Source organism: Macrotis lagotis, chromosome 3, assembly GCF_037893015.1.
Source record: "Macrotis lagotis isolate mMagLag1 chromosome 3, bilby.v1.9.chrom.fasta, whole genome shotgun sequence".
Lineage (NCBI taxonomy): Eukaryota > Metazoa > Chordata > Mammalia > Peramelemorphia > Peramelidae > Macrotis > Macrotis lagotis.
In genome coordinates, this window is record NC_133660.1 from 284799524 (window position 1) to 284811506 (window position 11983).

Genomic DNA, 11983 nt, shown 5'->3' on the forward strand with positions numbered 1-11983 from the left:
CTTTACCTTTTCATCCATACAAATAAACTCACCTAGCCCTCATTTACTTATGAAAACAATTCCCAAAAGTTCAAAATCAAGGTAAAGGACTACCCTCTAATCAATTAGCAGCTACCAGTCTTCTCCTTAGTCAGCCTGATCTCAGTAATTAAGGTAAAGACTCTCCTCTCTGGGAAGTCACACCATAGAGAAGGCAGAAGCCCCAAGGACCCAAGCCATTAGTGAGAGGCAGGCCCCCGCCACCCCCAAGGGCTCCGGAGTCTAGGGAAATCCAGCCCAGCTTTCCTAAGGAACACCTGGGTTTCAGACGGCTGCCTCTTCCTGCCTTGCTGCTGGGGAATCTAACCATAAGGGGAAAGCCAAATGGTCTGGCATTTTCCAGAGGGGAAGAACAAATGAACCCAAAGTCAAAGGACAGGAGTTCAAATCCCATCTCTGCTCCTTAGAGGTTCTGAGATAAAGGCCTGGAAGTCATCCAATCCAACCTGCCTTGGGACTCTGCCTAGGTCTCAGTTCTGTCTTCTGTAAAATTGGGGGGGGGGGGAGGAAAACTGGTCCTTCCAGTTTTAAATCCTTTTCAAGTCCTGAACTAGGCTTTGAAGTGAACTTCAGGAGCCGCAAAAACCAAGAGCTAGGACCAAAGTGACCAAAATGCTAAAAACTGGGGGATGATGCCCCACCTGGGTCTTCACAGCTTCTCCCATAAAGGGAAAGATAAAAGTGAACAAGACCACCCCCATAATGGGACTTAGGGCAGTCCTTATCACTAAGTTCAAGCCAGACAAAGAGACTGGGCAGTGAGTACCACTATCAGCACAGGCTTCAGAAGAGAGAAGTAAAACAAGAAAAAAAAAGGCCTGCAAACAGGAAACAGGGCTGAATTACACAAGCAACAGGATTAAGAGAAACCAGCAGGATGGCCACAGTGCGGCTCCCAGGGATAAACTGGCAGGCACCATGGGCACCCAGAGGCCTGGCACCACCAGCTCCCAGCCTTCTTGGCAGCCCAGGCCAAAAGTCCAGCACTCTGTACCTTTTTGTGTTCTGGTGGCAGACAGCCCCATGCTGAGAAGGGACTAAGAGGAGAAGCCAGTCTGTTTCAATCGGGCTGGAGATACAGCTTGAAGCAGTCCTGGGAAGGGTCTTTTTGGGTAGCAAGAGTATCAGTCACCTTGTCAAGGGTCCTGCCAGGCCCAGCAAACCACCACACCTGTGTCTGGGGGGGGGGGGGGGCGGGGCTCATTTGATGGGTACCACCTTCCGGGTCCTGAGGACACAGGACTAGTGTCTGGCGGGGGTGGGGCAGCAGCGGCATAGGCAGCAGTTTCTGGATGCTCTTAAATTCCCAGAGAGACAAATACATCCTTCTGTGGTGCTATGGGAGCCCCAAAAGGAAAGCTGGAGTTCTCTCTGTATGTATATCATCCTTACAGCTTTAAATGGACCAGCCCAGGACCGAAGGGACAAGATCCAGTCAACAGCTCCAGGCCCAAATTCTGAACAATCATATTCTTCACTCAAGACTGAGGTCTGGCTCCAAGAATTCCTCCAGATTCTACCAAATGTTCTAATGCTTGGGTAAAACAAGGTAGGGCTCCTAGGGCACATGTCACCTCAGTTCTAAGACCAGGGGGCTACTAAACACCCTCCAAGTGATGGGACTGAGGAGGGAGGGACATAGCCCAAGCCCAAGAAGATAATGATTCCCAATAGCTATCTGGGAACACAGACAGGGAAAAGACCCAAGGCCCAGTCTGGCCTGCAGGACCTCAGCATACAAGGAAACAAGGTGCACTTCCATTTCCCACACAGGCAAGAAGGTACAGCCAGGGCCAACAATTCTGTACCTGAACCAGAGAGCATCAGCAGAGAGAAACATGCCCAAGGAGGAAGAAAGTCACTGGATGAGAGGAAACTGAGGTGGACTCCCTGAGGACTGGATATGTCCTATTATTTAGGCTAGTGACTGATTTGAGCAGGTGGGAGAGGGGAGTTTGGGTGGAAACCCTTGTTAATCTGGCTGAAGCAAGGTCAAAGCTGACCAGTGGCCATCCTGGGAAAGGGGACAGAGCCAAGGGTTCTGGAGAAACTGTCCAATGAACACAGGCTCAAATGAGAGGGAAGAGACCATTTTCTGAACTCTGTGTGTCTCCATAATTTATCTGCCTTTGAGTTCACCTGAAAGAGGAAGTTCACACCTCTTCCAGACTCTGAACCAAGGTCTCCCTCCTGAAAAGGCATCTAAATTGTGCTAGATGAGTAATATTTATTTGACCGGTGGGTTTCAATAAGAGACAGTGGCAAAATCAAGACAGATTAGTAAGCAATGGGAAAGCAGAATGTCAGTGATAGGTCGAGGCTCCTGGATCCTCCCAGTTGCTAGCTGCCAGCTGCCAATGGCTCCAAGGTTCTTCAAGGAGAGAGCCAGGCTTGCGGTTTTCAAATGTAGAACTGCTCAAGAGCCAGCCAAAAAGCCCTTTAATGCTGCCCTCAGAAGAGCTAAGGGAATCAACAGTGCCCATCGGATCTTTTTTAATGCATTCAAAATTGCAAGACTGATGGTATGGATTGGCAAAATGAAAACACCCAATAGGGCTCCATGCCCAGGGGGTCAGCGAAAAGTACCTGCTCCACCAAGAGGACAGTACAGGCCTTTCTAAAGCCCAATCGATAAACTGAGGGAGGTGTGAAACAAAGGCTGATAATAAAAGTCCCAAGGAGAAATCATCCAGATCTGGGGATGAATTCTAGGTCTTTACTAGAAAACAGGTTATCCAAAACCAACCAGTATCCTGTCAAGTCTCTCCCAAAAGAATGTCAGAGGAATCAGCCCAGCACAAGGTCCAGCCAGGCCCCGGGGTATTATCCTTATCCCTAGATAGCAATTATAATGGTAACTCCTACCTCCCTGTTGGGGTTACAAGGCATGCTCTTCTCATTTTACAGATGAGGATGCCAAGGCTGGAGCCTGGCCTCGAGAGCCAAGGCTTCCTCTGGCTTGGAGGAAGGGTCTACAGAGCCGGGAGAGATCTTCTCTCACATTCTAGATGAGCCAGTGACATTAACCCAGAGCCCTGTCATGGTGTAACCATACCAGGCCACTTCCTCCTTGGTGACAGAGCCTTGCCACAAAGGAAAATGCAGAGTTGCAGCTCAGGACAGGAAAACACCAAGAGGTCCAGGGGAACCAGAACCCTGCAAGGTCTCCGGCAACAGAAAGGATCCCCAAGGGCCAGGTTGCCAAATGATTAACCATACTGTCATTAAAAACAACAGCAACAAAAAAAAATGTGGTCTTCCCTCTTTCCTAAATGGAACAGAAGGTAAACTCCTCCCCTTGGATGGCAGGCAGAGTTCCCCCTCAGGTGCCCGCCCCCTGCTCATCTCCACACCTTGCAGTCATGGGACCCAGCTCCTGGCAGTTCCACTTTCAGTGGAGTCTTCATCCACTAGAACCTAAGTTTACTGATGGCAGGGATCATTTTCCTTGTTTGGATCTTTATAACTGGCTCTGGCCAGAGGATGGAAAGGAAGATGAGGCCCTGGGGTGTTTCTGGATCCAGGAGATGGGGAGGAATAGAGTGCCAGTCCCTGAAAGGCTTGGGGGGGCCAGCCGAGCAGAGGAAAAGCTGGGACAGCCTGGATCACACCCTTGGCTTAGTGGTAGTGGAGAAGAATCTAGAGAAATCACATGGAAAAAAAGGAAATGATCAGAAGTCTTAGCAAACACACCAGAAAGAAGAGGAAAATTCAATAATCTGCACCAGACAAGTCATCTCACATGCCACAAGTTCACAATGGTGCCCCAGCAGAGAAGAGTGAGCCCTGGATGTGGAATCAGAATGTCTGCATTGAAGTCCTGGCTCTGACACCTGCTGGGCAATCATGGGCAAAGAAAGGCCCTTCCCTTCTGTGAGCCTCAGTTTCCCCATCTGTAAATCAGTGATAACACCAACACTACCTCACTGCTTTGTTGTGAGAGATTCATTTCAAATCTACGGAAGCATGATCTCTTAATTCTGACCTAGACAAAAGAAAACTTTGAGGCCTCGCTGCTGTCTTACCAAGAAGGACAAGCTCCAGAAGGTGGCATGGGTGAGGGTAATGAGGAAAGGGGGAAAAAAACCTTCACTGCACAGAGCTAGGGGATGGTGATATAAATGTACCAGTGGTTGGCAAAACCAACTCAAAGGTCAAATCCTATCCATCACCTCTTTTCATGTGGTCCACAAGCTAAAAGTGGTTTTTATGTTTTAAATTAGTATTTAATAATAACATGAAGCAAATCCAAGCAGCAGCAGGTGAATTTGGTCCACAGGTCAAAGTCTGCTCTCTATATTGTCAGTTGCCGCCATCACCCCATTGGATATTTTCCATTGTTACTAGGAGGTTTTAATGGGGGAAGGGGAAGGGTGAAATGACAAATAAAACATTGAAAATAGATTTTATTGATAATTACTTTTATGTTACCTAGATTTCCTGCTGTATCCTTTTCCTCCCCACCCAGAATCGTCATATCATAACAAAAAAATGTTTTAAGAGGAAGAGAAACAAAGCCAGCAAAATCAATCAATACACTGGAGGGGTATTCGGAGAGGTATTCGGAGAGGAGGGAAAAAATGACATTTCTAAGCCATGTTCCACACCTGTGGACCCATTCCTCATTTCTTCAAAGAGGGAGGAACAGCACATCTCTTTTTTTTTTTTTGGAGTTAATCATAAAAACTTTTTATTTTTAAAGAGTGAAGGTGGGGGGTGGCTAGGTGTGTAGTGGATAAAGCACCCGCCCTGGAGTCAGGAATACCTGGGTTCAAATCTGCTCTCAGACACTTAATAATTACCTAGCTGTGTGGCCTTGGGCAAGCCACTTAACCCCATTTGCCTTGCAAGAAAAGAAAAGAAAAGAAAAGAAAAGAAAAGAAAAGAAAAGAAAAGAAAAGAAAAGAAAAGAAAAGAAAAGAAAAGAAAAGAAAAGAAAAGAAAAGGAAAAAGGAAAGAAAAGGAAAAGAAAAGAAAAGAAAAGGAAAGAAAAGGAAAAGAAAAGAAAAGGAAAAGAAGAGTGAAGGTAAGCAGAATAGAATCCATTGAGGTTTCCTGGTTCTAGGATATTAACTCCACAAAGTTACCAAGCCAAAGAGAGGTATGTCTCTCAGGCTTCCTAAGGCAAAACTTGCCAGACTCCTGGGGGAAGTGAACTCACCGGCCACCTAGCAAGTCCCAACAGACCCTAGAAACCAGTAGTCATTGCCAAGCTCCCCACTCACGTCCTGGAATGGGAGGGCAGGATGAGGTCAAAGGGCTATAGCTTGGGCACAGGACTTCTGCCTCTCTTCTTTACATTGGAAAGGATAAGATGTGATCAAGAGAATCTTGAGTTGGGCTTTTTGCACAAGTCTTCTGGTGTTTGATGCCAACTGCAAGAGGAAGCTAAGGACTGTTCTAAATCCCAAGCCTGAAACACTCAGAAATTGAAATGCCCTGGAGATGGGCACGAACCTCTCCAACAAGCCTTCTGTTCTCCTTCAGACAGCTGGCAGGGGCCGGTAGGCTGGGAGAGGGGGATACAAAGGCTGTTCAGATTCCTCCCGGCAAACAGAGGCAGCCCCAGGAGGATCAGAGAGAAAACGAGCCGAGAAATACTATGAAATACCCGGGGAAGCTCAGTGGCAGGACCAGGAGCCCCAACTGTTTAGGGCTCCCCGAAGTGTGCCCCCCCCCAACTGGAGCCAAGGAGGAAGCAAAAGCAGCGATAGAGGACTGAGAAAACCAGGAGGCAAGGCCTCCTCCGGGGTTTCCTCCTCAACTGTCATTAATCCCCTTGCTTTGGGCCACTAGACAAAGACCAGCTGGCTTAGCAACTCTCACTTTCCTCTGAGATTGGAAAACAGAAAAGGTCAAACTCAAGGGACTGCCGATGAGGGAAAAGGACGGAGACACAGGAGACGTTCCCACTGTCAGGAGAGAACAAACGGCCATCGGTGTCACATAACACAAGTGGGGAAGCCATGGGGGGGGGGGCAGCTGAACCTCCGGTCTGAGGAGGGTGGAGGAAACTGGGGGCCGCCTTGCACACAGGATATCAGTTACCAAAACAAAACCCCAGCGAGAGGGTGCTCAGGGGGAGCAGCAATGAGAGAAATCACTTGGAGAGCAGAGATGCAGGGACTCTGCTAATGGCCCACCCCTCCCTCTCCCTCTCTCTCACCTACAGCACTTCCTTAATTTCACAGCAAGACTAGAAAACCAGTCCTGCTAAATTAGTCCTCAGCTGAAAAATCCTGCCCCTTCCCATTGCCCTGCTGTGTAAGGAATCAGGAAGTGTGGCAGCAGGGTCAGGGGCAGCAGCCCCGGAAGGGACCCCCTCTCTCCACCTGCCCCCCATCAAGGTTCCCATCCCATCCCAGTACAATTTCCAAAGGACAGTGGCAGTTCCACCTCTCTTCCCAACAAGCCTGGACTCGCTGTCCTGGCAGCCCCAAACCAAAAGGTCGAGGACCAAAAGAAGTCAGCAGTCTCCAATTACAGAAGCCGGGAGCCTAGGGCTAAAAGTTAGCGAACCAGGGTCTGTCATCCAGTTCAAAAATGGGTGACCCCACCTCAGGCCAAGTCTCTTCCTTTGGCTGAGTCAAAATACTTAGACTGAGCAGCAGACTGAGAAGAATGACCCGGGAAGGAGTGGTCCTTGGAGAGCCTCAGGAGAAAGGTGGGCAGAGAGGAGGCAAAGAGAGGGCTCAAGGAGAGAAGTCCCAACTTCAGCTGGGAGTGGGGGGGGGGTCTAGTCAGGAGTCATCTTCGCTGGCCTTCAATGACTCTGTGAAAGCCCCAGAGGACAGTCCTTTGTGAGGTCCACATCCCAGCCAGCAGATGAAAATAGGCCATTGCTGGGAACCAGATTAACTGGTTCTGCAAAGGAGCCCCTGGCCAGGCCCACCTCCCTCCCTCCCTAAGTTTAAAAGAAGCTCAGAGCCAGTCAGTTAAGTAACCCAAATTCTCCCTCTGGGGCGCACCTTCCTGCCTGTATCTGTCCCCGGGCCTTATGATTATTGGTTTATAGGGCTCAAATGAGTTAGTTAGTTCACAGGAGGAAATATTTACTTCTGCCCCTGGGAAAAATTGATAAGAAAAGTGCCGAATAATAGGGGAGAAGGAGGGAGAAGAGCAGAAGACCCCACCAGCCCCTCCCCAAAGACAGATATGTGTAGAGAAAGTTCCCAGGTGGGACTGAGAAGCTTCAAACACCCCAGATAAAAACAGACCTTTAGATAAAGGGCCCCAACCTATAGATACCCCCAAGGGAGGAGCGGGTCTGATGGGTAAGAAAGGGAAGAGCCTGGTTTCCTGGCTCACACCCATCCTGCTGGGTGAGAGTCTCAAAATTGGGAGCTGCAGCCTCCCAGGCTGGGTTAGTCACTAGCTCGGCCCTAATCTTGATGGTGATTCAGGATGAGATGAGACCAACTCAACAGATAGTCACCAGAAAAGGGAAAGTCATGGGCCCAGGAAAGCCATTGGGAGAGAACTCTACTCCTGGAGAAACGGGGCACTGGGAGGAGGGACCCTGTCCCCTGAGAAAAGGAGGCTGCAGATCTGACCTCTCAATCAGACACCTACCACTGGGCAACCCTACTCTAGGGGGGACATCAATAAAAAACCCTCAGCAAAACTAGTCCAAGGAGGCTTTCTAGTTCAAATGGACCCTAACCCTCACTCCCATCCCTCCCATTCTTTAAGACAGAGGCTCTTTTTATCAGAGCATCTGCTTTGAGGCCAAAAGAATCACACTTAAACAGATCAAAAGAGATGTTTCTGGTTGATTCTGAAAAAGCCCAATAGTCAGCCAGCCACAGAGCTGACTAAGGAAAGGAAAATTACCCCAGAGCATGCGATCTGCTAATGGCAGAAGACCCAAACTCACTCCATTAGGGGGTTCAGGGAGTGCTAGGGAGTGCAGTTCACCCAGCCAAAACACTGACAGGGCCAAAGGGACACATTTCCCCAGTCCCCACTTCACTTGTCAACAATAGGTCAGAAGGCCCAAGGCTTGATTGACTGTACAGTGGACATGAAATATTTTTTCCACTTGACAGAATACAAAAAGAGCAGGATAAAGACAAGCTCCTGAGAGCAAAGAAGAAATGTCAGCCTAGTGGAGAAAGAGTTAATGAATGCAGGGGACCCTGTCCTGGTCAGATGCCCACAGAGCTGGACTAATTCTGTTCAAAGGGGAACCAGTGTGGCCTGGGAAGTTTTGGACTTCCCTAGAGAACTAACTGTGCAAACCTCTCAGGCTTACAGAAAATCTCTTGGCCCTGTCCTAACTTATAACATCAAATTCCACTCACATCAGCCACCAGGAAAAAAACAAACTCCAAAATGACTTCCAGCCAATCTTTGGTTACAACCTGAAAGGCTACCTGTCCCTTGCCAGGCCAGTTTTCACCTGAAGCCAGTAGAATTTCAAGTATAAACCAACAGGCCACACCTAGGATGGCCTTCCATCAAGCTCTAACCTTCTATTTGGCTACTCCTAGAAGTAACCAGAAAGCAGTGGCTCAAGTTTGACCAAGAAGCAGCCAGGCCTGACTGGACACCTTTCACCTCAGCCCCAGAGTAGATCTGGAGCCCCCTGGACCTGAGCTTGGAGCGGGGGAGCCAAGCTCCCCAGGCCTGGGCTGGGAGGGCCTCATCTTCCTAGACAGGCAGGGCTTTCTCACAGTCAGTCCAGCTGACAGTGCCTGAAACCTTCCAACAAGGAAAGATCAAAATCTCGATCCCAGTTCATTTATCTATAGCATTTTAAGAGATTATAAAGAGGTGCAGAGTATTTCTTTTAGCCCTATGAAAACCGATCCCCCAAGCAGGCAGTCACTCCTGCCGCACCATCTACATCATCCCGTCACGTCTCCAATCATCCCGGTCTGGTCTTTTCTCCAAGGTGCTTGAAGTCCAAAAAGAAAAAGCAATGTTATAAGGTCCCTCGGAGGCTGAGAGCAACTCCAATGCAGCCACTGCCCAACTGGGCGTTAGACCTCTGTTTCCCTTGAGCCGCTCTCTAGCTGAGGCCCAAATCTGGCCTAGGTTTTGGGGTGTCTCATTCACATCAGACTGAAATCTGCGCCTCATCACACTTTCCTCTTAACTGTGGTCACTGGCTAGAAAACAAAGTGGTCATTTTGTGACTGCTTTCATGCCTGTCAAGCCCATGAGCCAGGAGCCCCATGTGAAAAAGAAATAAAGTGAGAACCAGCCCCCAATGTGGCTCTACCAGAACAGGAGGCATCTCCGCTATGGGGGCGCTGACTGCCGATACACCTGCCCTGACAGTTCCCATTCAAGAAACCCCCATCAGGATGCGTCGCTGTGACTCGGGCAGCGCAGACGGGACAGAAACTTACTCGGAATCAGGAGGCACCAAAAGCCCCTGAAAGGCCAGGCAGACAGGAGACCCAAGACGGTGAGTGGGCAATCTCCTTGCAACAGGAATAGAAGCCAAATGTTGTTTACTGTTGTTCTTTTTTTGGGGGGAGAGGGGTTCATTTAGGAAAGGGGAAAGGAAAGAAAGAGGGAAAAGCTAAAGATGTCCATTGCTTGTTCACCTATCTCTGCCAGAACTGGTTTTAAGCTATTCCAGCCGAAAGCTAGCGATAGAGAGCCTTTCCTGGGGGTGGGGAGTCTCCTCATAGCACATCCCTGCCAGCAAGGAGGGGAAACCTTAGGCCTGCTCTCATCAGCACCCACTGGCTGCCGAAACTGCCTTCCCATGGAAAGGCAGCAGGAAGAACAAGATGAGGTTTCTCCTTGGCAGCTCAGTCTCGGGCTCTGCTGGGCTTCCTCTGGGAAAGGCTCCCGTCACCTGCTCCCAAGTCGCCTGGCCGGAGGTGTCCGAAGTGGGCATCTTCCACGGGAGAGGAGCGAGCTGGGGTCAGTTCCCTCCCCTCCCACGGATGCCCCCAGAAAAGCGAGGCTGGCGCCGGAGCTCCATCCACAACAGAGCTCGGGAGAGCCCGGGAGCCGGGGCCAAGCCAAGGAGCAGTGGGGAGCAGGGGGAGCCCGGCCCCCCAGGGCCCTGGGAGGCGGCTCCGAGGGAATAAAATGGCAGCAGGCGCTTCCCTCCAATCCCTGACACCCCCCCCGGGTCCTCTCCTGCGAACACTGCCTGGGAGCCGCCGTGTGAACGTGCGGGAGCCCCAAAGGGGGCCTGGGGGACGGTGCAAGCGGGCCCAGGCCCGGCCCCGGCTCCTCTCCCGGAGGCTCGGGCTGCAGGGTGGGGGCCGGGGGCGCCCCCGGGGGACGAGGCGCTGGACAGAAGGGGGGCCCCGCCCCCGGCCCGGCTGTCAGGGCGAGGGGGGGCTCCTGGGGGCGTCTAGGAGAGGAGACGAGCGGGGGCCGAGGTTCGGGGGTGCCGGGGTCTCCCCACGAGCCCGCCCGGCGCCGGCGGCCCCGGGTGCAGGGAGGGAGGCCGGGGAGCCGGGGCGGGGGGCGCGGGCTGAGCAACAGGCTGCCCGGCCCGGTGACGGCGCGGGGCGCCGGGCGGGGGCGCGGCGGGGCCCCCCGAGTCCCGGGCCGGAGGAGGGGGCGCTCCTACCTGCGGCTCCGTGTCCCTCTCGTTCAGCGTGGGCAGGGGGGTGCGGGCGCTGGACATGGTGCCGCCGGGGCCGGGGGCCCGGGGGCTGCGGGGAAGGGCCGCGGGCGCCGGCCGGCTCAGCGCGGGGGCCCCGGCCGCATGGGCCCCGGCCAGGGGCGCGGGGAGGCCGGGCCGGCCGCTCACGCCAGCCCCCGGCTGCGCCGCTCGGGCTAGGCCGCGCCGGCTGCGGGCGGCTCCGGGGCGGCCCCCGGGCCCGGGCCCGGGCTGGGCTGGGCCGCCGCTCGGCCGCGCCGCCGCCTGGCCCGCTCGCCGCCCGCGCCGGCCGCACCGCGCCTCCGCTGCCCTCAGCGGCTCCGCTCCGAGCCCGCCTCACAGGCAGCCGCCGCCGCCGCCGCCGCCGGGCCTGCTGCTCCCAACATGGCCGCCGCCGCCGCCGGCCCTCGGCTCTTTCCGCCGCCAGCGGCCGGAAACAGCCGAAGCGCCCGGCTCCCGGCTCCGCTGAGGGGGCCTCCGGAAACAGCCGAAGGGGAGCGCGAGCCGGCCCGGGGCTCCGGAGACAGCCGAAGGGAGCGGGGGGGGGGCGGGGCGGGGCGGGCCCGCCGAGGCCCCGCCCCGCAGCTCCGGCACGAGCGGCCGCCGGCGTGCTGCGAGCTGGCCACGCCCCGCGTCCTGGCTCCGCCCCCGAGGGCGGGCCCCAGCGGCTTCCGGAAACACCCGGAGCCCTCGCGGCCTCCTCCCGCCGCCGCGCCGCGCGCCCCCCCCCCCCCCCCCCCGGGCCGCGGAGGCCGCTCGCTGAGCTCCCCGCCGCGTGGATGCGGGGCGCCCCGGGCGCGGTCCGAACCCCACCCGCCACGGCACCTGCCGCAGCCAGGCCCCGGGGGCGGAGCCGGGGCTGGAGGCGGCCCCCACATCAGCCCCGGCTGTTGGAGGCGCCCAGAGCTCCGGCCCCGCGGGAGAAATGGAGACCCAGAAGTGGGGCCACCTGGCCCAGGGAATGGGCGTCGGCGGCCCTGGGACTCCGGGCACCCACACAGCGCCCGGGGAAGGGGAGCCCCCTACCTGGCCAGGCCAAGGAAGAACTCTGACCTCCGGCGGGAGCCAGGAGGGGGGCTTCCAAGGCGGCCTGGACACGGACGGGCTCGCCCGGCACCCAGGACCATCCCCAGCCTGCACCCAGGTGGCTCTGGACGAGAAAGTGAGGCTGGGGACTTAGCACCCCCCCATTCCAAGCCCATTCCTGTGCTTGCCACGGGGTCGCCTCCCCAATGTCAGGCTCTTCTTCCACAAGGGGCACTTGGATTGGCCGTGCTGTTCCACCTGCCGCTGCCTCAGCTTTCTCATCTGTAAAATGAGAATAATCATCCCCCTTTTAAGATTCTCAGGAGGAAAGTCCTAGAA

The 11983-nt window shown here is 54.2% G+C and overlaps 1 protein-coding gene across 4 annotated transcripts in view; it reads right to left on the reverse strand.

Annotated features, from left to right (window-relative positions):
- The window catches only part of MARK2 (microtubule affinity regulating kinase 2), a 53043-nt gene extending 42347 nt beyond the window's left edge, over positions 1-10696 (reverse strand). For 3 of the 4 annotated variants that reach the window (XM_074231203.1, XM_074231208.1, XM_074231204.1), the window contains exon 1: positions 10586-10696. In XM_074231203.1, the coding sequence (XP_074087304.1) occupies positions 10586-10642 (57 nt within the window). In that variant the 5' untranslated portion in view covers positions 10643-10696. The remainder of the gene's footprint in view (positions 1-10585) is intronic. The other variant, XM_074231209.1, reaches the window with a different exon arrangement.
- Positions 10697-11983: the final 1287 nt, after the last annotated feature.